Source organism: Crocodylus siamensis, chromosome 3 (genome assembly GCF_052110815.1).
Source record: "Crocodylus siamensis isolate JL-2025a chromosome 3, ASM5211081v1, whole genome shotgun sequence".
NCBI classification, from domain to species: domain Eukaryota; kingdom Metazoa; phylum Chordata; order Crocodylia; family Crocodylidae; genus Crocodylus; species Crocodylus siamensis.
Window position 1 is genome coordinate 138,262,599 of NC_143397.1, and position 26,383 is coordinate 138,288,981.

General features: G+C 42.4%; 1 protein-coding gene across 1 annotated transcript in view; it reads right to left on the reverse strand.

Moving 5' to 3' along the window:
• The window catches only part of LOC149868886 (glutamate decarboxylase 1-like), a 46,819-nt gene that overhangs the window by 10,567 nt on the left and 9,869 nt on the right, over positions 1-26,383 (reverse strand). Inside the window, exons 3-11 of the mRNA XM_090037677.1 lie at positions 23,047-23,289; positions 22,126-22,216; positions 13,862-13,974; positions 10,241-10,356; positions 9,102-9,181; positions 4,192-4,246; positions 3,621-3,737; positions 2,461-2,525; positions 1,300-1,378 (exon numbers count right to left, since the gene is read on the reverse strand). Coding sequence (XP_089893803.1) covers positions 1,300-1,378; positions 2,461-2,525; positions 3,621-3,737; positions 4,192-4,246; positions 9,102-9,181; positions 10,241-10,356; positions 13,862-13,974; positions 22,126-22,216; positions 23,047-23,289 — 959 coding nt within the window. The remainder of the gene's footprint in view (positions 1-1,299; positions 1,379-2,460; positions 2,526-3,620; positions 3,738-4,191; positions 4,247-9,101; positions 9,182-10,240; positions 10,357-13,861; positions 13,975-22,125; positions 22,217-23,046; positions 23,290-26,383) is intronic.

Here is a 26,383-nt window from a genome sequence, read left to right on the forward strand (position 1 = left end):
AAGTAGCAGATCCTCCATTACTTGAAGTCTTTCTAGTTAGTATTGGATGTTTTCAAAAGTTTCAGCTATTAGTTCTGGGAACTGATTCATGTTTGATAAACACAGTGGTCCTTTTTTCCCTTAAAAATCTATTACTGTGAATTTATAACTTTAAATTTGAATCTCAGCCTCCACACGGGGCTCTGTACTCAGATAATGCCCCCAAACTATCAGTAAATAATTCTCCAAAGCTGGACTAGATACTGCTCTTACTTCTGAAATCTATAATATAAAAAAATGCTTATATGTAAGTACAGCGACATTGGAAAAAAACACTTGCTACTTCCTGTTTTCATAAGGCTTGCATATCCCTTTCCTGTATCCTGAGATATCTGGAAATTATGAACGGCCTACACCCCTCCCATATCTCACCTAGCTAGAGTGCGTGACCGTATCTAGAAGAGCATGGCCTTGCAGTATGTCACCCTGCAGACATGTCTGTGGTGCCACATACCGCATGTTCAGTTGTTTTCCACGCTGCAAGGGAGCAGCACAGAGGGTTTTATTGACCCCTGGGTAATGCATGGAAAAAAACATGTAGTCATGCACGCAGAAGCACCATGCACTGCCCAAAGCCAGAGCCTGGCCAGCCAGAGCCACACTCCGCTCCTGGCCAGGCTATGCACAGCAAGACTGCTGCTGCTGCTGCTGCTGCTGCTGCTGCTGCTGCTCTGCAAGGCCCCCAGGACTCCAGGTAAGGCTGCCGGGGCCAGCCCAGTGCTGGCGCCAGGCTCCCTTCTCCACCCAGTGTAACTTGCCATGCACCAGAGTGCGCGTGACATAGGCATTCCCCAGGGACTACTAGCAGTGGCACAAGGTGTGCCACCACTACTTGTCCCCAGAGAGCCAAACATCCACACATGTCTGCACGTGTCCTGCATGTCTGGAAGGTGGGCTGCCACATGATCATGGAGAAGCCTTTAGGGAAGCTGTTTCCTTACTCATTAAACATGAGGATGGGAAAGCTTTCTTCTCCCAGACGTTCCATGATTCTGGGGCTTAGAGCATGATCGTGGAATAATTTCAGGTAGGTGAGATAACCCTGGAGGTACATCTACCCAATTTAAGAGACTAAAGCAGGATTTGTACCCCATGAGACATCTCAAAGGATAGAGGGCTATCAGACCTGTTGAGGACTGGCATTTAGGGTTTATGTGACTGGGAGTTGTCTTAATCTGCTTTCAGAATAATAGCATGAGCTCATCTTCACACTAATACTTTGAGACAGTGATGACACAGGACAGATACAATTTACCATACCTTTTCACAAACTAAGAAGGCAGAGCATTGAAGTGGAACTCCCATTAACTTGTGTGGATTCCAGGTAACAGAATTTGCTCTAAGTGATAAACCAAGAACATGTTAAATGCAGCCTCCATAATTATCCTAAATGACCCTGTACACTCTGGCTGTGTCTACATGAGACACTACTGCACAGTCATTACTGTGCATTTATTTAGTACATTTATTAAATAATACAAGTGCTAAATAAATGTACAATAACCAGAGTTACTGTGCAGTAGCAGAAGTGAATGCCTTTAGGTGATGCTACTGTGCAGTAGCCTAATAATACTGCTCAGTGGTGTATTAGCACTGGCCATAACGTGACCTGCTACCGCACAGTATTTTTTGGCTACTGCTCAGTCAGTGTCTTGTGTAGCCGTGCACACAGTGCACAGAGTCATTTAATGCACAAATGGGTGAGCGCACACAGGCACACACACCATCACTAATTCACATACCGCTTCCCATGTATGTCATATGCACCTATAATTCCTGCTCTGAAGAACTTACATGCTAACACAAGGGCTTTCCCAATTCAGGGCTGGGAAAGTGAGGAAGTTATTAAAACAAAAAGAAGTCTTTTTAAGGAGACATTTTCAAAGAAAGAAGAGACTATGGATTGTGAGTTAGGAAATGAAGATGATTCTAAGTGAAGGAAGCTACAGGGCAGATAAAAGTATGAAGCTTGGAATGAGAAAAGGAGCTTCAGAATAGAAGAAGGCTAAAGGACTAGGAAGAATGCATGTAATGGGAGGGAGTATGATCTAATACAGATGTAAGGCAGAATTATTTAAGACCTAAAAAGTGAAGCTAAATCTCTTGTCATAAAAGGCAAGATGCCAATGGAGGGATTCAGGAAAAAGTAACATCAGGGTTCGAATTATGGGGCAGTTTGGGGGCAGGGCTGGGCCACCCCATAAGAAATGAGAACCCTCCATAAGATTTGAAAACCATAACCTGGAGGGTCTCCAATTTTATTAGGGAGTCATGATGGGCAGCCCAGTTTTTTTTGCAACCCCCTCTCCCCACCAAGAGTCAAAGTGTACTTTGAACACTGAGTAACATGGCTAGAAGAACAGAGAAGAGAAAAATACTACTTATGCTGAATAATAAGATGCAATATATATTTATGCTCACCGTTCAATGCCATGAAGTTTCATGGAATGTTTCCTAGACATCAGAAGCCCACCGCCCCATGCTGCCTACACAAAATGAGAGATGCTGAACTATGATAATAAATAAGCGTAGAAATAATTCCTTCATTAAACCTGTCCATTTGAAAAAGACACAACTCCATTAATAAATAACTCGAGTATCAAATGGTATCAGAAATCCAATGTACAAATGAGGCAGGAAAAAAGAGAGAACCCCCTGCTCCTACAAGCTGCTGGAGAACAAAGCTGGTGTATTCAAGATAGCTTTCTAATTGTTGGTTGATAACACTATATTGCAGTATACCATGCCTAAAATTCTCTAGATTACTCTGTGAATAATTATTACACACAAGAAATAGGCAATACCACATGTACGTTTACTTAATCAAATAGACCCTGTGGCTCCATTGTGATTTCATGCAAAAAATGCAACAAAGATTTGGCTCAATCACAACAAACCATTAAGCCTATGGTGAAATCCTGGCTATATTTAGTTCTTTTGAATTTTGTCATTAACTTCAAAGACAGAATTTCAGCCTCAGATGAATTCAGCTTTTAGTTACAGCTAACTAAGCCTTTTGAAATTCCTTTTATGTCCCTTTGTCAGTTCAACACCAATGACAGGGCTACTGATTTGGTTTGTATGATCCAGTACTTGCTATATGTTTGGCCTTGACTATTTTATTGTTTCTAGGATACCAGGATGACCCCCCTACTATCCAGGTCCTAGCCACTCCCAAGTTTGTTTAGGAGATATTCTGCCAGTGTCAGTGACTTTGTACCACTAGTATGTCAGTACACGCTGAATAAATAACTCTTTTAAAAGAGCACTATTCATTCCATTGTTCATTCATTGTATGGCAGTGTATTGCCATATTTTGAATTGCATTGTTCTAATATAAAGAAGTGCTTTGAATTTTTATTTATTGTATATGCAGGCTAACAAGTATGGATGACTCAATTTCTAAACAGGCACACCCTTCAATGAAAGATTATCTCCTCTTAAATAAGCCTATTCATCAGCATCTATATACTTAGGTTGATAATGAATGTTACAGGAATCTCTTCCTTCTAGCAACAAAATACATTCCAGATTTTAATCCTATAATAAATAATTATGAGTAATCTCTCTAAAAGCCTTACATCCACATGCATCCAGAGTTTATACTTCTCACAGATATCAGCAGTGTTGACGAGAGGATCAAAGGCTCCATATACAGTGGTTCCAGCTGTGGCACTGACATACAGGGGGGTACGTCCCTGAAAATAACACAGGGTCATACAAATCTATATTGACATAATGGGTATCGTAGAGAATATAGCCTCACCTTTTCTTCTGTCAGTCATCAGTGACTATAATCATAATTAATTTTGTAACACATTTTGGTCGCTTCTTGAAGGTACTGAATGTTTTGGAAAGTTTGATTAGAATCCTTGTAATACAGAGGTTGGACAGCTTCTAATTAATTACATGAATAAATTAAACATTTCAGCTTTCAGAACTGTCCCCTTTTTTAAACCATTTGTTAAATTTGACCTGACTTCATGAATAATAATTATTCCCCCCAAAAGATATTTTTACAAAATATATTATGCACTAAAAAACATGTTGCCCAGCTTTATTTCTTCCCATTAACTTCAACATTAGCTTCACAGGGTTAGGAGTGCCAGATTGAACCCGCTATTATCTAAAGTTTACAGATGAAAAACAAACCTGTCTCTTGGCTTTGAGTATTTCTGCCTCCAGGTCTGACGGGATCATCTTCCCCCTAGGAAGATATTGGAAGGAGGGAATAAAAAGAAGACATTTCAGTGTACCTTGGCTTATTTCCTTGTTTCTCATTCTATTCATTTCATTCTATACTCAAATTGATGCTTATATTTTGAGCACATTTTCACCTCCCAGCCATGAAATTTCTACCAAAGCTTGAATTAAAGCATATCTTTTGGAAAGATATCTAAACTCATTTTAAAGTCTTTAAATCATGGCAAGTAAGGTGCACCAATATTTAATTAATTACATACTCTCCTAGATAACTTTGTTTTATTTCAAAGTTGAATTTGTGTAACTTCAATTTCTGTCCATCTGTGCCTTTCTTAACAATATTGAAAATCAGTTTTAATAATCACCAGCATTATCCAATATCTTATCCACATGCAAGCTCCTGTCATTTGCAAGTTAAATAAGCCTTATTTTCCAGCCTATGGACCATTTTTGTGGCCTTCCTTTGAACCCTCCCTATTATGTCCATATGATCCTGTATGAGTGCACCTTGGATCTGGACATGGTATCCCAACAGTGGTTAACCAACACTGGATATCAGTGATCCCCTCTCAATAAATATTCAGTATTCCAATTTTTACACCTCCAATTATAGTGTTAACTCTTTTTGTGCTGACAATTCATGCTGAAGTATTATCAACAATGAGCCCAAGTCCTTCTCTGAGTCACTGTTTTCCAAGATGGAGACTCCTATCACAGTTATATGTCATGCATTCTTGTTTCTCAGAGGTATTAGATTTCTTTATATGAAAATGTATGCTATTGATAATAATCATTTAATCATGTGATTTAGATCACTCTATAACACTAAGCAGTCTTCCTCCTTATTTGCTACACCACCAAATGTATGTCCTCTGCAACTGGATTTACAAATGTTTTCTATCATCATCCAGACTTCAGACATAAATATTAAGAAGAATTGGAAGTGATAACTAGGGGATCCTGCCTAGGTCATTGATATCTCCCTATTAACAACTACATTTTAAGATTTATCAGTTAGCCAGTTGTAAATGCACCTATAAATTGGTGGGCTCCTTCCCCAGCCTTAAAAAAAAGTATCATGCCTAAATTTCTTTCAGGTCAGAATTTTCCAAATATAGAACAGACATATTTAATGAACCTATGTCCTTTTTCTACATTACTATTTACTGTTTTATCATCTACATAGAGCAATGAACATAAACCTGACTTAAAGGTTAATTTGTTTTTTATTGTTGTTGGTCCTAATATGTTTAAAATGCCTTTTAATTACTTCTAACTTCACTGGTCATTTTGGCCATTGACATTGTATGGATTCCTTTAGCTTCCTTTACCAACTTACAGTCATTGCATTTACTTGCACCTTTTAACATTGTTTTTATGTCTAAATCAATATCAATATATTAGTTTTTACCACGTCTTTCACATTTTGTTTTAACCAAGATAGTTTCTTGTTAAGTGTAGCTTACTCACAGGTCAGTGGGTTCACAGTTTTTAGGGTGTAGAGAAGAATGATTCAAACAATTTGCCGTTTATTATTGTCTGCTCTAAATTTATTACACTGCATACTAACATACCTCACCCCCTCTCCTGACTCATAGCAAGCATATTTAATATATTCCCCTTTCCTCTTGAAAATTCTTCACTCCAAGCCTGCAAAAATTAAGGAAATATTATGCTCTGTAAAAAAAAAAAAAAAAAAAAAAAGATGATGCATTTTCAAAAATGGGTGCCTCATTTTAGAGTTGCTAATATCGGGATGTTGGAAACTACCTCACAAAATATTTTGGCAAAACTGAGGGGAAAAAACCAAAACATTGACCTATATCCTGATTTTAGTAGATATTCAGCTGGCTTGGTGATGTTCAGCACCTCTGAAAACCATACTACACTTCCCAGGTTTTAAAATCTTCACATATGCTCTTAATTGTAGACACCCATATTTGAAAACATCAGCCCTTATAAACTTTGGTATGAAACTAAAAACATCATTCTATATTTTTATAGAAATCATCATTACTGAATTCAAACTTTCTCTGCCTTCACTGGCATCTGAGCACATCTGCCTGAAGTCAGTAGTTTCTATGTGAGTGGTTCTCAATTTTTTTAGCCTCAAGGCACCTCTCCATAAATGTTCTCAATTTTGCAGTACCTCAGTTGAGAATCACTGGGTGTGTATACATGTGCCTTTACTGCGTAGTAACTTACTGCGCAGTAAGTGGTTTTTACATTAGCATCTACATGTGCAGCAGTTACAGTGTAGTAATGTTGTCTGTGGGCCGACTAAAGTTAGTCCCAATTCAGTCCACATACACGGCGTTACTGAGCAGTAAGGGGTCTACACATGCTTTATTGTGCAGTAACTGCTGGGGCAAAAATGTACCCTAAGTTACTGCATAGTAACTCTGCACATGTAGACATACCCACTGAATTACAATCTAAATTTAGAAAAGATATGGAGGGCTACCTTAAGACTAAAAAGGTTGAGAACTACTGATCTAGTCACATTTTCAGTGAAGGTTCCATCACTTTCATAATAATGTTTCATTTCTGAAGTGATTGCTTTCAGAAGACAGCATCAAAAAGATTTAACTAGTTTCTGGGAAGATGCCAGGAGATAGCTGTTACCTTTAAAAATGCATGAGTTATAAACAGTCATGTAGACAATATGCAGTTCACTGTGTTCTTTTACATGTTTTTAGGTGCAGATAGAAGTGCAGCTTCTCAGTCTAACTCATAGTACTTCACAGAAAGCCCCATGAGTTAAACCAGTCCTCCCAACCCAACTGTTGGCTTGGGTTGAAAGGGTACAGGATCAAGCTCCAATTTGGAGCCAATCCAGGGAGAGAGGCTATGTCTCTGCAGCCTCTTCCCCTAGCTCTATCCCCCCACCCCCCTCCCAACTCTGGATGCTGTCTCAGGATGGGAGGATGAGAAGGCAGCAGAGGGAGGTCCATTCTGGGGTTTCCCCAGCCTGCACTGGAGTTGGGAAAGGGGTGTGGAGTGGAGCCCCCCCACCACAGGAGGGCTCCAATCCACCTTCCCCACCCTCCAGCACCGACAGGGAAAGCCCCAGAATGAGCTCCCTCTGCTCTCTTCCTCCCCTCCCATTCTGAAAATAGTGCCAGGAGCAAGGCTGGGCTGTGGCAACCTGGCCCTGCTTCCAGTGTGCACAGATACAATGAAGGTGCCCTGCTCTGGAGTGCCTTCATCTGAACCCTCATTTAATGATGGTTCAGACTGTCATGGGATCAGGCCCTTTTAAAGCACTCTGCAGTCATGCATTTGTGTTAAATCATGGTGGCAGAGCACTTTCAGGGGTCAGATTGGACAAAAATTGTCACTTCTGTCTGAACCTTTTGAGTCTTTGTCCTTTGATCTCATGCTTAACATCTCAACAGTTTCTCAAACTTTCTGTGTGTCTGAAAACTCTCAGTCGTTAAAGCAGAGGGGAATACTGTGTGCTCTTTAAATAGAAATATGACAAACTGGGTACCCATAGCTTTTAGAACCCCCTGCAAAGACCAATAAAACAAATGTGGAAAACATATCAAGTATCAAAGTTTCACCCAAACTGTCCCTTCACATCTATAACATAATAGATGCCTTTTAAACAATCTATTACAAATCAGATACTTTTCTCTCCCAGAAAGAAATCCCAAGGCAAATCAAACTTTACAGTTTTTAATGATAACAGGTTTTCTCTTCCACAATATCATCAGTTTACAATGTGAAGTACTCCTAAGTAATAAAAAATTCAAATTTAATTTTTACAGTGCAGGTGCCTAAGGCCTCTATAACTCTTAACAACACTGTATCTGAAACAGAATTATAGGAATCCCCTAATGCATTCCTTCCTATATTCCCAGAACCAAATATGATAAAGAAACATGATTCCTCATCCCAACTTAATAAGCCTCTCTCAAACATTAGCAAAAGGAAAAATCAAGCACCCACTTCAAAACATAAAAATAAAAAGGTAAAGGGAGGGCATTATAAAGAGCAAGTTTAAAGGTAAGCCAGATTGTTTCCCCTACTGTACAGGTGTAATGGAAGTAGATCCAATCCTTCACTATCCTTAAAAATTCATACATCGCTGCTTTTGCTTCTGAGGAGCTTGATGGGGATGTGCTACTGGTAGAATCTGGTTTTTACTCATCCTTCCTGAGGTACAACTTATACATACCTCCCTTTAGCTTGCCTTGGACAGAAAAGGAGAAAATACCCAATCGGCATGTCTACACATTGCCTTATGTCGCCACAGTGATGCATTATAGCAACATAACGATCACATGAGACTATGCGTAATTGGCAGCTACTTTGCCGTAGCAGTGTGCTCCTGCGTTTTAGTGCACCGCTAGGGTGAAATACAGGGGAAATCTAACCATGCACATAGTACAGTACTGGCGGTTGCAATGTCACTGCAAGGCAATGAGTAGACACGCCCAAAGAGGAGCTAAAAATTAGCTCTGTATTTATAAATGAATTCTTCTCATTGCCCTTGGTGCAGCTGCTAGTCTTAATCCTGGAAGAAGCAGGGAAGCCTAAGTTTAGGGCTATCCTGCTTAGCCTTGTAAAAACAAAACAAGAACAAAAACTGTGGCTTACAGAAATGAGACCAGGCTATATAGTAAAGAGAAGAAGAAAAGGAATTAATTTCCACCCTGTGGAAATTGTCTTAAAGGAGAGGCAAGGTGATTTGTAAGTGAAGTGTCCTCTTACTTTTAGCTAATTCTTCTTTTAGTGTAATTGAAGAACATTTTATGAAGTGGGATTCATAAGACACAGATGCGAGAGACCATATTGCACCAGATAATGACAAATGCACAAAAACATTTAGTGGAAGACAGCAAAGGTCTTACCTTCCATCACACTTTACTGCAATTACATTATTTGTCCCAATCCCAAGGGTTGCTGCTGCTTTCTTTATTGAATAATGGCTCTTAAAATAACAGAGAGAAAGTTTTCTTAAATACAGGTGACACAAATCTTCATCATTCTTTCTGTGTTAGACATTAAAGCAAGAGACCTTAGGACTTGTAATAGGACTGCTACTGTTCCTAAATCAATGAGATACTTTTAAAAATCCCACTCAACATTTTACCAGCAGAAAAAGCACTTTGTTCTCAATTGTGTGCTTCTGTATCCTTAGTGACGTGTCTTGCAAACTAAACCCCTAAGTGCAAGGTGTTGCACATGGGGAGGAAGAACCGGCACCACACTTACAGGTTGGGGAACTCCCCTCTTGCCAGCACGGAGATGGAAAAGGATCTTGGAGTCGTCATTGACTCCACGATGAACATGGGCCGGCAGTGTGGGGAGGCAGTCAAGAAGGCCAACCGTACCCTGTCATGCATCCACAGATGCATCTCGAGCAGGTCCAGGGAGGTGATCCTCCCCCTCTATGCGGCACTGGTCAGGCCGCAGCTGGAGTACTGCGTACAGTTCTGGGCGCCACACTTCAAGAGGGACGTGGACAATATGGAAAGAGTCCAGAGGAGGGCCACTCGTATGATCAGGGGTCAGCAGGGCAGGCCTTATGAGGAGAGGCTACGGGACCTGAACCTGTTTAGCCTCCACAAGAGAAGGTTAAGGGGGGACCTTGTGGCCTGCTACAAACTGGTCAGGGGGGATCAGCAGGTATTGGAGGAGTCCCTGTTCCCCCGTGCGCTGCCAGGAGTGACCAGGAATAACGGTCACAAACTGGCGGAGGGTAAGTTTAGATTAGATATTAGGAGGCGCTACTTCACAGTCAGGGCGGCTAGGGCCTGGAACCAGCTTCCAGGGGAAGTGGTGCAGGCTCCTAGCCTGGGGATTTTTAAAAGGAAGTTAGATGAGCACCTTGCCGGGGTCATCTGACCCCGGTGCTCTTTCCTGCTAAGGCAGGGGGTCGGACTAGATGATCTACCTAGGTCCCTTCCGACTCTAGCTACTATGAAACTATGAAACTATGAAACACAGTATCTGGATGAAGAGTTTTGCGTACAGTAAGTGAACTTACGTGTTCAGAAGCAAACAATACAATTTGTGGAAGTGCTGCCATGCCTTTAGTTTTAACCTCAGGAAAGTACTTGTAACGAGCCACTAGAATGCTATAAAGGTTCGATATTGTCCCACCTGCCAGTAGGAAAGAGAAAGAAATAATCTTGCTTTCATCAAAATAGTTAATTTCTCCCAGGAATATGAGGATCACCTTATTACCAATATGCGGCCAGAATCATCTACTGGTATAAATTAGCATAGCTCCTGTAGTTTAATTCCAAATCCTTGAGAGCCCCCAGCTTGTAGCTTACCAGCTGGATGCTTATTCTGATAGCAGACTACTCCTACACACTGTGAGCCAGCCCTGGACTATAAAATGTTTTCTTCATTCTTTTATCCAATGTGCATTTTCCCAGGCTGGTAAGAGCAATTTCTGAGCGTCGTACCCTGATAAATCTTTTAATATGTGTGACCTCCATGTCAATATTCCTCCCCCTGCAATCCCTCATGTTTGTCTCTCTAACAGCAAAGGGAGATACTGGGTACATCTACATGAGACATTTACCACAGAGTTGACTAATTACCTCTACAGTAAAAAATCACCATCTACATGTGTAGTGCTAATAGGATGGATTAAACTAATTCATTCCATTATGGGTTACCACTACCAGACACAAGTACAATCCTACGGCAGAGCTACTTACTCCACCACAACACATGGGAGACACTGAAAGGGCTGGCTGGGACACAAGTGTGCGTCCGGCTAGGACAACGCTAAAGCTTCCTTGTGCCCCAGCCAGCCCCTCTTCAACATGCTGAGCCAGGGGGGTGCAGCCCTGGGCTAGCAGGCTGACCGCTATATAGCAAAACCCCCACTTTCTTTCTTTTTTTTTAAATTGCATTCCCTCCCCTTCCCCAACCATTTCTGACTTTTTCTCTCCCTCTCTATTTCCTATATATAAGTATAAGAGCTCAAACTTAGGATAAGCTTTAAACATTTTTATTTTAGTAGCAAGTTTTTGGTTTTGGATATCCACTGTTTTATATTGTATAATTATTAGGTTTGTATTAATTTTTACTGTTGTATATTGTATTATAATTTTTGTATTGATTTTTATTGTTTCATATGGATATTGTATGGTTTAGGCCTGTGTTTGTATGTGAACCAAAGTCATGTCAAGTTTCCATTTTATATGTCAAGCCTCCATCTTCTGTCCTCTGCCCTGGCATCCCATGGTGCAACAATATGATTCATTGTACCCCTCCCATGTAAATCGATTCCCCGATGAATGAGAGTTATTGGGAATGAGTGAAATACAATGGTAGCAGGCCTCTACTGAATGGCCTGTAATGACTGGGCCATCATCTCGCATTGATTCCTTCAGGAACCACGGGCTCACCCAGAAACAGAGACAAGAACTCAGCATTTGAAAGACAAAAGACCCTGCAGAACCAGCAACTCTACCATTGTACCCCACCATTACAGACACCTGAAACTGCACATCCCTGCATAAAGCACACATGCTCAGTACGCCAGGGGCTGACCCTTGCCTGGGCATGCCTCCTGTCACTAGGGTCACACACGGTCTGCCCCTATAAAGAGGGGCAGTGAAGACAGACCCAGTGGGAATGCTATTTCCATCCAGGCCAGACCACCTTCACGTCACCTATCCACCCCAGAGGCCCTGCCGGCAACCCCCTCTGGACAACACTGAGCTGAAGGAGACCCCGACTGGCCATCAAGGATCAACTTCCAGCCTGGGATAGGTAGATATTACCTGCATACCTCCTCCTACAATTTGGACTCTCTCTCTCTCTCCTCCTGGAATTCAGTGGACTTCAGCCCCTGCACCAAGCCTCTTTAACCCCTGCTGCCATTGTGTGCACGTGCATGGGTGGGTGGGTGCAAGGGAACTAATTTGGCATTGTGTCACCATCTCCCCTGTTCAATAAAACCACTGTCATTTGCAACCCTGAGTTGGGTCATGTTTTACTGAATCACAGCCCCTTCCCTATCTTAAATTCCAGCCTCATTCTCTCTCAGCTCCAGTTCCCCGCCCCCTGCTAGTTTCCCGATCTCCTCCCAATTCCATCCCTCCCTTTTCTGCCACCTCTCAGCCTTTCCTTGCTTTCCTACTGTCCCTGTTGCCTACTGCTTTTCCTGTGATTTTCTGCTGCTCCTCTCTGTTTTCAGGCTCCCGCCCACCCCCTGCAGCTTCCCAGCTCCTACTAGCTGTCCTGCAGTTCTCTCCAGATTCCAGTAACTACTGCCACTCTCTGCAACTTCTCTAGCTGCCCCAGAGCCATCCTCTGGCTCCCCACACCCAGAGCCCCTCTTTAACATCCACACTTTCCCTTAGTCCCATTTTTGCCCCTCCCCATCTACCTTTTCAGTTCCCCTGTAGCTCTGGCTCCAGTCCCAGACTCTGTGCCGGCATGCTTCCCTGTTCTGCAGGCTTTGGGCATTGTCTTTTAATCAATTAAGATCAATTAACCTAAAGTTACCACCCCCCAGCCTCAGTTTTTCAGCCCAGGCACCTGTAGTCTACCGGTTCTAATCCCAGTCCTGGTAACTTTAACCCCCTACACTTCTACTTCCTTACCTTAACCTTTCCCCAGTTATCCCAAGTATACTATGTACATACATACATATACATCACAACACCCAACTTAGGAACTCACTTGTGTATATGTGTAGGTGGGTAGTATGTGTGTAAATTAGTGAATACACATATATATATACATATATAGATTTCATTGTGTGTGTGTGTAGTATATGAATTAGTAATCCACATATGTGTATTGAATGTGCAGGTGTTAGTAACTGATAACTGATTCTGTATAAATTTGGTGTGTGCAGCGTATATGGGCTTAAACTGGTAATAGGTATGCATGTGCTTATGCTGGTTCAGAAGTGTATGTGCCTGAGCTGATAGTGTGAGTGTGTATGCCTAGTAGGAGTGTATGCACCTAGCAAGTGTATGTGTCCTTAATTGATTTTTATGTGTGCATGTGCAATTGTACACCACACCGTCATGTCTAACAGTGCAGTATTGAGATCCTGAGCATTGGCCTGACCCCTCAGGGCAACAGCTGGGGCCCCTACCATTTGGGGCTCAGTGTGCTGTGGTCCCAGGTACACATGTAAATGCTGCACCCAGGAGCAATAAATTAGAGTAATACACCAGAGTTTATTCAGCCACATTAATTTCACGTGTAGACATGCCTACTGAGGAGCAAAATTCACATTAATATCATTTCCTCCTATGTGCTTGCTGCATCATTGTACCAAGAAATTATTTCTGATAATTAGTAATACGGCTTTTTTATATCTCATGTTCTGTTGCAAACATGTCTATTTGTGCTTTCACAAGATTCATAACATTTTAAAATAATTCAAATGAAGTTTTTCACATGTCACTGAAAGTTCAATTTAAATCTGCTTTGGAGTTAAAGCAAAGGCTCAAGTTATTTTCTATCTTGTCCAGGGTATTTTGTCCCCCTTTTTTATATCTGTTTATTGAAGCTTTCATTAAGAGCCAGATCTGAATTTCAACGGAGCTAATAGAAACATTCCTGCTGATTTCAGTAGATTTAGGATCAGGCCCATAAGCAAGGTGAATTTCCTTTTTGTACTTACCAGGTGAGAAAATACCATCTGCTTCAGTTTCTTTCCATCCAATCATTTCATGCATTTTCTTGAGAAGGATCTCCTCTATGACAGTGAACACCGGAGCTATTTCATATGTAAACCTAAAATGTTTAAAACATAGCAGCAGGCTATTTTCAGAACACAAGTTTCATGACACAGGGGCAGCACAAAGGGCACCTATACACGTGCAGGGAGGCTGCTCCAACACACTGCAATTACAGGAAATATACATTAGACAAAATACAGACTGGGAAAAATAGATCTATACCTTATCTATGCTCAGTGAGCAATAATCAGTGGCTCAATGTCTATCTGGAAGAAAGTTTCATGCAGAACACTCCAGGGGTCTGTCCTAAGTCTAATGTTAATGTCTTTATTAATTATTGGGATGACAGGATTGAGTGCACACTTAGCAAATTTGCAGATGACACTAAGCTGTGTGTAACTGCTCTGAAAGGTAGAACTAGGATCCAAAATGACCTGGATAAACTAAAGAAAAGGTCTGAAAGCGATCAGATGAGATTCAATGGACATGTGCAAAGTCCTGCACTTGGGATGGAATAATGGCATGCACAAATACAGATGGGGAAATGACTATCTAGGTCACAGTCCTGCTGAGGACAAGGGGGTTACAGTGAACCATATGGTGAATGTAAGCCAACAGCATTCTTTTAAAGAAAGACAGAAAGCCACATACTGTGTTGTATTAGCAAAAGCATCACTTGCAAATCAGGGGCAGTGATACTTCCACTCTGGAATACTTCAAAACCGGAATACTGTGGTCAGGTTTGGAGCCCACCCTTCAACAAAAATCTGGACAGATTGGAAGGAGTCCATAAGACAGCAACAAAAATTATTAGAGACCTGGGAAGCATGACTTGTGAGGAAAGACTGAAAGAACAAGAATTATTTAGTCTGGAGAAGAGAAGAACGAGGTGGGAATGTGATAACAGTCTTTAAATACCTGAAAGTTGATTCAGAGGATGGAAATGGCTTTTATTTATCACTGGACTAGGAGCAATGGTGTCATACTTCAGCAGAGGAAATGTAAGTTGGATATTAGGAAGAACATTCTGACTTCAAGGCGATCAAGCTTGGAACAGGATACCTACAGGAGATATGGATTTTCCATCTCTGGAAATTTTCAAGACCAGGTTAGACACTTAGAATTATAGAAAATTAGGGTTGGAAAGTACCTCAGGAGGGTCATCTAGTTCAACTCCCTGCTCAAAGCAGGACCATCCCCAACCAGATTACCCCAGTTAATTGACATGTAACTTAGGTGATTTAGTCAGGGATGACCCTGCCTTGAGCAAAAGGTTGGATTAGATGACCACATTAAGTCCCTTCCAACCCTAATTTCCTATGATTCTACCTAAAAACTGGTATGTGCAATCTGATCTCACTGGCAGCAGTGTAAATACTTACTTCATTAGATTTATTTCTGAGTGGGAGTGTCTACACGAGATGCTTTGAGCACAGTAGACTATCTACTCTGTATTAGTGTGATGGGCAAAACCCATGTTAATATGGTAATGGACAGTAGATTTAGTCTGCTGTGGATTAACATCACAAAAAGACTATTTGTTTGTGCTAATGTGCAGTAGCACCGATTATGGCATATTAAGTTAGTACCTATTAAGTTAGTATCATTATAGGTACTAAACTTAGTGCACCTTAATTACAGTGCATTAATGAACATGTAGTTCCTCAGGGTAGTTCACTCAGTGTTCCTAAATCACATTTTAGAAGATTAAAATAATCCAACATTTCAGGATCATACCTCAAGTAACTTTCTGCTTGAAATTATAGTAATAGGTTAGATAATGCTGTCTTTTATTCAGTATAGTGCATCTCAGTCATTACGTTTGGTATACAGAATGAGACAAAACTATAGAACAGGTTACCAAAGCACCAAGTATTATCTTGAAGTCAAGTTAGGGCCCTGTTAAACATGAGGGAATGCTGAGATGGAAAGCTACAGGAAGACTATTGTAAATAAAAATGATCAACAGAAGAGGCTTCCTTGCTGACCAGAGAAATCCAGAGCAACCTAAGAGTAAAAAGGAGAGCATATAAGCAGTGGAAACAGGGAGAGATTACTAAAGAGGAGTATACCTTCTCAGCTCGCAGTTGTAGGGAGGCAGTTAGAAAGGCTAAAGCTACCATGGAGCTGAGGATGGCATCCCAAGTTAAGGATAACAAAAAATTGTTTTTCACATAAATAGAGAGTAAAAGGAAGGCCCAGGTTGGAATAGGACCAATACTGAATAGGCAAAAGCAATTGGTGACAGACAGGGAGGACAAGGCTGAACTCCTCAATGAGTTCTTTGCCTCAGTCTTCCTAAACAAGGGGCAAGACAAGCCTCACAATGCGATTGTAGAGTGGCAACGGCTGGGTGCCAAACTACCAAGCATTGACCCTGAGATGTTGCAGAGTCACTTGGAAGGACTGGATGTGTTTAAGTCAGGAGGCTCGGGTGAGCTCCATCCAAGGGTACTGAAGGCACTCACTGATATTATTGCACAGCCACTGGCAAAAATATTTGAGCACACATGGCACACGGGACAGATCCTGGAGGACTGGAAAAGGGCCAATATTGTCCCTATTTTCAAGAAGGGGAGGAAGGAGGATCCAGGCAACTATAGGCCAGTCAGTCTCACCTCCATCCTTGCAAAGTCTTTGAAAAGATTATTAAGGCTCATATATGTGAGAGCCCAGCAGGAAAAACTATGCTGAGGGGAAACCAGCGCAGGCATAGCAGATAGATCATGCCTGACTAATCTAGTCTCTTTTTATGACCAGGTTACAAAACACCTTGACACAGGAGCAGGGGTTGATATCGTTTACTTAGACTTCAGAAAGGCCTTCGATACGGTATCCCACCCCATACTGGTGAACAAATTAAGAGGCTGCGACTTGGATGATTACACAGTCCAGTGGGTGGCAAAATTGGCTAGAGGGTCATACCCAGAGAGTGGTGGTGGATGGGTATTGACCTGGAAGGATGTGGGCAGTGGAGTCCTGCAGGGCTCGATCCTTGAACCAATACTCTTCAATATCTTCATCAGTGACTTGGACGGGGGAGTGAAGTGTACTCTATCCAAGTTTGCGGATGATACAAAACTGTGGGGAGAAGTGGACACACCGGAGGGCGGGGAACAACTACAGGCAGACCTGGACAGGTTGGACAAATGGGCGGAAAACAATAGAATGCAATTTAACAAGGAGAAATGCAAAGTGCTGCACCTAGGGAGGAAAAATGTCCAGCAAACCTACTGCCTAGGAAATGACCTGCTCGACAGCACAGAAGCAGAAAGGGATCTTGGAGTCCTAGTGGACTCCAAAATTAACATGAGTCTTCAGTGTGACGAAGTCATCAGCAAAGCTAACTGCACTTTATCATGCACCAGCAGATGCATGGCAAACAGAACCAAGGAGGTGATACTTCCCCTCTATCAGGCGCTGGTCAGACCGCAGTTGGAATACTGCGGCCAGTTTTGGGTGCCACACTTTAAGAGGGATGTGGATAACCTGGAGAGGATCCAGAGAAGGGCTACTCATATGGTTAAGGGCTTGCAGGACAAGCCTGATGAGGAGAAACTAGGGCACCTGGACCTCTTCAGCCTCCTCAAGAAGAGGTTGAGAGGCAACCTTGTGGCTACCTATAAATTCATCGTGGGGGTGCAGAAGGAAACTGGTGAGGCTTTACTTACCAAGGCACCCGGGGGGGGGCGGGGAGGGGTCACAAGAAATAATGGCCATAAGCTAGCAGAGAGCAGATTTAGACTGGACATTAGGAGGAACTTCTTCACAGTTAGAGTGGCCAAAGTCTGGAATGGGCTCCCAAGGGAGGTGGTGCTCTCCCCTACCCTGGGGGTCTTCAAGAGGAGTTTGGATGGGCATCTGGCTGGAGCCATCTGAACCCAGCACTCTTTCCTGTCTATGCAGGGGGTCAGACTCAATCTATTGAAGTCCCTTCCAACCAGAACATCTATGAATCTATGAAACAGTGCTGGAGAAAGAGGATAAAGAGCTAGAGAGAAATGCAGGGTTCATTTGTTACGTCTGTGCTCTCAGTTATGTCCACACCTTGATATTAAACCAACTTCAGATGAAAGACACACTTCCATAGAATTCATTAGAAAAAAAACAACAAACCCAACAACAAAGACTGGAAAAAAGAGGAGGAAGATCTGTAGTAGACCAAAGTAAGCACTAGAAACAATAGGTTTTATTTCTCAAAACCAAATCACATAACAAGATTGAAAGCACTGTATGGTTAGATAACATAAATATATGAGTCATCAACTTTGTGAAGCTAACACTGCTCTTTCATAAAAGAAAAATTATAGGAATATTTACCAGTCAGTGACTGAATAAAGGTTACCGTAAAATGTAGTCAAATTGTTTCATAACATTAAAGGCTTGAAGGTGTAGCTGTTTTGTCTTCTTCCTTTAACTGAAAATTTCCATTATCTTGGTGCCTTCTAATCACATATTATTACTCTCTATTCTATTTAACAACTGTGAGGGGTTTTTTAAAATAAATATATGATTATATCTAACCTAGCAGAAGAACAGGATGCAATTCAACAAAGACAAATGCAAGGTACTCCATCTAGGGAGGAGAAATACCCAGCACACCTGTAGGTTGGGGGATAACCTCCCCAGCAGCTCAGCGGCTGAAAGGGATCTTGGAGTCATACTTGACTCCAAGATGAGCATGAGCCAACACTGTAATGAATCCATCAACAAAGCCATTCACACTTTATCATGCATTAGCAGCTGCATGACCAACAGATCGAAGGAGGTGATGCTCAATGCCACATTGGTCAGGCAGCAATTGGTCAGGTGTCCAGTTCTGGGCACCGCACTTCAAAAGGGATGCAGAGAATCTGGAGAGGGTCCAGAGGAGGGGGGCCACTTGTATGATTAATGGCCTCTGTACAAAACCCTACGATGGGGAGGTTGAGATATGGATCTCTCCAGCATTCACAAGAGACATCTGAGGGGAGACCTTGTAGCAACCTATAAGTTTATCAAGAGACGACAACAGAGACTTGGAGATGCACTATTTACCAGGGCACCCCCAGGAGTAACTAGGCATAATGGGTACAAACTAGTGGAGAGTATATTCAGGTTAGATATTAGGAAGACATTTTTCACAGTAAGGGCGGCCAGAATCTGGAACAGGCTGCCAAGAGAGTTGGTACTATCACCCGACTTGGAGATCTTCAAGAGGAGGCTAGATAGGCACCTGGCTGGGGTCATCTGACCTCAGTTCTTTTCCTGCCTGGGGCAGGGGTTTAGACACGATGATCCTTCAGGGTCCCTTTCAACTCTACAATCTATGAATCTATGAAACAATTTTATTTAATATAGACCTGCTAAATATGTCAAAAATGTGGGAGAATGTTGGTTTAACCAGAAAACCAAACCAGGAATACTCTTTAATTTAGTATAAAATAACAAACAAATGTTTACAACCTAAAATAACCACTCTGGACAATTTTACCACACCACATCCAGGTCTGTAGGCACCTTCTCAGAAACTTTTTCACACTAGACAGCAATACCAGGATTTTACTATAAGTGACCAGTCATGAGCTGATGTTTTTAAAAGAATCTCTCAAATTCAGGAAGAATTTTTTGTGCCTGTGTTTTATGTGCCAGATTTTATTCCACCAAAATGGTGCATAAGGGTACTTAAGGTATACATGTGATAACTGAACTGCTCCCAAATGTCACTGATTGGGAAATTGCCCGCTATTGTCATGAGGCAGATGTGTCCACTTGTACACTGCCCTGGCATTCCTGGTAGACTGATCACACATTAGGTGTTGAAGTGCTGTGGAACTGCAACAAGGGACTGCGAGTGAGCACCCAGCCCACAAGGCCTTGCATTGGGTGAATAGGGTGGATGGGTGTGCTTGCACCCATGCTTTGGAGGTCTCAGGAGGTAGGTGACCTGTAGCTGGGGATATTTCCACTTTACTGCTTTCTCTTTGCCTAAATATGAGTTCAATACACTTCAGTAGCTTGCAATTGACAGAAGTCTGCTGGGTGTTTGCCTGACTTGAGGAGCTGGATGGAGGCCATGAGGTGGAGTGGGGGAGTAGGAGGGCTTGGACATATCCTTTTAGGTCCCCAGCTAAGGGAATATGATGAGGGGACACAATCAAGTAGGGAGTGAAGACGCACCTGGTTGATAGAAAGCACTTCTACTGAACAAGCAGTGCAAAGGAGCTCATCGTTAAGACAAAAGGTGAAAAAAGGGTCAGTCGAGTTCTGGATGTGCACCAGTGCGGTCCATTGCAGCAGTGGAAAGGAGTAGGGTGATAAGCAATGCAGTGTATGATGCCTGGAGGACCAACCAGATGCATGTCACAGAATGCCTGTTGTCTACATGTAACATGTACCCAGGTTACAGTGCATTGGTTCAAGAGTGTACCTGAGTTTCCAGGTACGTTTGAACCATTCTGGGATGCTTTAAATCATTTTAATGGACTTGAACGTCCCTATCCATTTCAGATTTAAACTACATTTAAACTAAGCTAAGTGTTATGTGTGTCCTTCCCCCAAGGTTATGGATGAAGTGGTGTTAAAGTTGGAACAGCTTTGCTACATCCGTTTTGCTACTAGCTTGTCCACGTGTAATGTACCCCTAGACATGGGCAGATCTAGAATTTTGAAAGGGGGGGCATCATTTCATATAACACAATGCATTTTTCTCCAGTGAAGAGCAAACTAGAAGCTTTACTAAGATGCTAGGGGATAGCACTATATTATTCAATTTAGTATCAAAGCAAAAATAAACATAACAATTGAAATGTGCATTAATTTGCTAGTTTATATATAACATTCAAAACAATAGAACAAGCAAGGCAAAATAGTGAAAAGATATTGTGTCATTACTTTTGTAGTCATTTTAGTTATATGTGCATCTCATTCATATTCATAAAACAAAATCTAGTCTTCTTGAGTGTCTTTACAGTGCTTGCAATACTTCTCTGTCACTCATTTCTACACCTGAGTTAATATTACCACACCTGAGTTAAATCTTTAGCTAGAGCTAAAAAGAGTCTGTAGGGCTGTGAAACAGAAGACAAAATTACCAGAAATGGCCAACAGACAGCAAAATTGCAGAAGGAAGGATGGTTTGACAGTGGAACACTAAAAATGATAGAGGGTCATTAGCATCTGTGGAGTGCAGAGAGATTAGCAGGAATCAGGGAGATGCTAATGAGCAATCAAGTCAACTGACTCTCTCAGCACTGCCTGAATAGGAATACCACTGCCCCTCCCAGGTCATGGGTTTTAAGTTTGGGGTGCAGTTGGAATTAAATGGAGGAGAAGAGGTACATCTGCACCACTCCACCCCATTACACCTGCCTGCCCTGAAATACCTAAGCATGGCTCTATTCCATTCTGTTCAAGTCCCTGAAAAAAATGTTAATATAAAAAGTAGGCAGGTCCTCCTCTCCCTCCCTGTCATTTTGGGATTCAGTCATAAACATAAAATGATGGTGTATAACAGAAATACATACATTAATGGATTTGCAGGACCTGAACAGGGTGGAGCAGAATTGCACTTATGCACCCAAGAGGTGAAATGGAATCTATCTGCCCCCCGGCTTCCCGGACATTTTGGGCCCTTTTTCATGTGCTCTGGATGGGGAGGGGTGGCACTTTAATTAGAGCAGCTCTGAGAGGGACTATGTACCTTTGAACACATAGGATTGAATGTACTTCTGTATCATTACCAGGGGTGCTCTTACTTTCTGTTGTTCAGTGCTGAACTAAAAGAAACAGAAAATTTTAAATCAGGGCTAAGAAGCTGTATTTACAAATCCACCTACTATTCTCTTTAATTAGCACTTACATACCAAATACTGCTAATTATTAACAGCTATCATGTTAAATTCTTTTGATGATAGCTTTAAGACAATTGGCCATAGAGTACCCTGAAAATAGAGTGAATTAGCACCCAATGAAGCTACAAGAGCTAGAGCTTCAAGAGCTACTAACACTTTGCTGTACAACATTTTTAGTCTCTCTAGAATTGTCTGTAGTGTATGAATACATGGGCAATATCATTGATTTAGATGTTTCCCCATGCTTCAAGAATGGGCATTCTATGCTTGCTTACTTTCAAGTAGGCCTTTTGTCTTGCAGAAGAGTGGAAAGAAATGACTAACTTAAGAGTAGTTTTTAACTGTAACAGATGACCAGAATTTACAGTACATACATGTTAGTATTTGCAGTAGCTGTTAGCCATTCACCAGCTAGTCCAATGATGTCGAGACCACTGGAGAGTTGATTGAAGTACCGAGGATGTCCTAAAAGAAAACATACAAAATAAATCAGACTCTGTAAGAGATAGTTAGAAAATACATTTTTTAGCTCAGTTCCAAGCACTAACTTCAGGGTGCTGGTTATTAGGACACTGACACCAGTATGTGACATAAGACAGAATACTGCGCTATACTAACACTGGGAAACTATGTTTATTTGCACCAATTTCATAACTGGTAGATTAACTAGATTTCATACTAGTTTAAACTTGATGGGTTCTGACCCCTGATCCCACAATTATGCCTCTTGCCATGCACTCGCAGCATGGCAGGAGGCACAACTGTGGCAATTGTACATCAGATGTTATTGCAACTTCCTTTTACTCTCAGCCAGCCATTCCTAGTTCTAAGGATGGTGTTGAACCCAATGTGACACACCTATACCTTTGTAAATTCCCTGTTACTTCACATGTAAACTGCACAAGAGTAACTAAAAGCTTTGAAAAATATCACTGGAAAACCTAGCTAACTGTTTTAGAAACCTCCCTTCTTTTATTGCAAAGGGGAAAAAAAAGACAAAAACAGGTCTGCCTAAAATGTGAGGCATATGACCATTTCCTGTGATTAAGGAATCATTCCTTCAATTGTTAACTGAAGAACTGAATGCCCCCTAGTGCAAATGTTTCCGACTTTTTGAAAAAACCCTTTCAGAGATAAACAATACAGAAAAAATTGCTAGGAATTGAAACGTTGGGAAAGATAGTATTTCAGAAACCATGAATTTCATGGTAATTATGAATCATGGTAAATCTACACTTCATAAGTCTATAAAGCCTTGTGACAATGAGAGAGAATCATTTGTGCTTCTGTGGTACCTGTTTTAACTCCATATTTTAAAGTATCCCTACAGTCAACAAGTATCTGTTCCAGTGGCTCTGGATAGTCAGACAGCTCCAAGTTCAGTCCTTCCAAACCTTCCAGAAGTTGATGGGGGTGATGAAAGTCCAGAACTTTACTCTTCTCATCAAAAGATTTTTTAATATAATTCAAGAGGATTTCTACCACCTCAAGCAGGAATTGCTCTGTGACTTCTTCACCATTTCTGGCAGGCAACAGGTCTGGGAAGAAATCAAGGTAACATTATCAGTGTCACACTTAATAAACACTCTGGTAAGAGACAAGGTACAAGTCTTCCTGATTTTGCTGGCACATTGTTCAGTCTCACCCTGTACAGATTTCTAGGCACATCCGCTATACAACTAGTCACACACAGAGGTTTAGTGTAACTGTTTTTATCATTCCAGCATTGCACACATATTTTCTATTAGCACTTAAAGGTTTAGCACATTAATCCATTTGTGACAGTCATAATCCTTTGCACTTTTGTTGTACTTTACCTGCTAGGCAAATGGACATTTTGTCTGGTGTCATAAAATCATAGAAAATTAGAGTTGCAAGGGATCTCAGGAGGTCATTTTATCCAACCCCCTGCTCAAAGTAGGACCATCCCCAACTAGATCATCCCAGCCAAGGCTTTGCTTAGCCAGGTCTTAAAAGCCTCCCAGGATGAAGAAACCACAACCTCTCTGGGTAACCTCTTCCAGTACTTTACTACCCTCCCTCTGAGAAAGTTTTTCCTAAGATCTAACCTAAACTTCCCTTGCTGCAACTTGAGATCACTGCTCCTTGTTCTGTCACCTGCCACCACTGAGAACAGTCCAGCTCCATCCTCTTCGGAAACACCCTTCAGGTAGTTGAAGGCTGCTACTAAATCCTCCTCAGTCTTCTCTTCTCCAGACTAAATGGATGCACAAGCTGCTCAAACATGCTGGAATTCCAGCAATTCAATTAATTGAGTCTGCTGGAGCATGGTAATTGCCAGACTCCAGCAGCCTCCTGCATCTCACGAATCAGTGTCCCACACTTAAAAGTGCGCCTGCCGCCATTGTTAAGCATGGAGATGTTGCTACACTAGACACGATGGTACTTTAATTAGAGTTTAATTAGAGATGGTACTTTTAATTAGACTCTCAAATTAGGGTACCCCCCCACAGCTTCCAACACCCAGAGCACATGTAAAAGTGCCCAATATGCCTAGTTCCCTCAACCTCTCCCTAGAAGTCATATGCCCCAGTCCTTTTACCATTTTCACTGCCCTCTGCTAGACTCTCTCCAATTTGTCTGCATCCTTTAAATAGTGGGGGCCCAAAACTGGGCACAGTAATCTAGATGTGGCCTCACCAGTGCCAAATATAGGGGAAGAATCACTTTCCTTGATCTGCTGGGAACACACCTACCAATGCAGCCCAGTATGCTGCTAGCCTTCTTGGCAACAAGGGCACACTGTTGGCTCACATTCAGCTTATTGTAACACCCAGGTCTTTTTCTGCAGAGCTGAAGCTAGCCAGTTAGTCCCCAGCCTGTAACAGTGTATAGGATTCTCTTAAGTGCAGGACTTTGCACTTGTCCTTGTTGAACCTTATGATATTTTTTCTGGTCTAGACCTCCAATTTGTTGAGGCCTCTCTGAATCCTAGTCCTACCCCCTCCAGTATATTTACTACTCCCCACAGATTAGTGTCATCTGAAAACTTGGTGAAGGCTCACTCCACCTCATCTTCCAGGTCACTGATGAAGATACTGAACAAAACAGGCCCCGGACTAAACCCTGGGGCACTCCACTTGATACTGGCTGCCAACTAAACATAGATCCATTGATTAGTGCCATTTGAGCCCAATGATCAAGCCAGTTTTCTATTCACCTTACATTCCATTTATCCAACCTGGACTTCCTTAGCTTGCTTGTAAGAATGTTGTAGGAGACTGTATCAAAATCCTTGCTAAAGTTCAGGTATATCACATCAACTGCTCTGCCCACATCCACACAGCCAGTCATCTCATCATAGAAGGCAGTCAGGTTGGTCAGGCATGACTTGCCCTTGGTAAATCCATGCTGACTGTACCTAATCACCTGTCCTCCAAGTGTTTAAATGGATTCCTTAAGGACCTGCTAAATGATCTTGCCAGGGACTGAGGTGCAGCTAAGCAGACTGTAGTTCCTTGGATCCTCCTTCTTCCCTTTCTTAAAGACGGGTGTCGCAGGGCACTAGCGTGCCCTGACAGAGCTGAAACTGCTAGGGGAAGAGCCCTAGCAGTGAGTTGGAAACCCCAGCTGCTGGTTACTAGGGCAGCCAGGACGAGCTAGCGGCCCATACCTGCCAGCAGTCAGCTGACCAGAAAGGGCAGGGCCTGGCTCATATAAAAACCCCAGGCCTGAGGCCAGGAGGGCAGTTCCCTGCCAGCAGCCAAGGGGGAAGGAGCTCCCCATGAGCAAGCAAAGTGGAGAGGCCTGACTGCACAAGCAGTTCATAATACTGTTGTGGGATGGAGTTTTCCCCGGTAGGGTTTGAATGACGTTATAGCTAGCCGGCTTGAGTTTATGTTACAGCCCAGGGGCTTGTGTTTGGTTTATTGTTGTATAACACCAGTGGTTTGGGTGAGGCTATTAGGGGAAGGAGGAGGTCTCATAGGGGGTGGCCCATGGCAGTGTGGGGACCCCAGTGCCAGAGAAGGTGCAGTGTTTGGCAGAGAGCCCAGGGAGGACCAGGGGGCCAAATGAAAACAAGGCCCAGACCAAACAACATCAGCTCCATCTGCGAGGCTTGGGGCATGGTAAAAGTGTGGCTGGAGCCACGCATAACCCATAAGGCTCAGGTGCCCTGAAACACCCATTGTGACATCCATCTTGGGGTGGGACCCAGCAGGGGTCTGGAGACCCATGGAGAACAAAATCTTGACCATGTCCAAGAGGACTTAGAGGCAGCCTCCCTATCATTCATACCATCAAAGACGTGGCAGATGAGAACTGAGGGTGCTCATTGGGCCAACTTGGCATGGTAGGGGCCTTGGGAGATCACCGCCCTCCTTAAGGACCCCATCCTATGACAAGGGGCACTATATTTTCCCTTTTCCAATCATCCCGGACCTCTCCCAATCACCATGCATTTTGAAAGATATCGGCCAGCAGTTCTACAATCATATCAGTCAACTCCCTCAGCACTCTCAGGTGCATCGCGTCCAAGTCCATGGACTTGTACACAGCTAGCTTTTCTAAACAGTCCCTAACCTGTTCTTTCACTCCTGTTGGCCACTCATCTCCTCCACAAATTGTGCTGCCAGGTGAAGCTGTCTGGGAGCTGACCTTGCCTGTGAA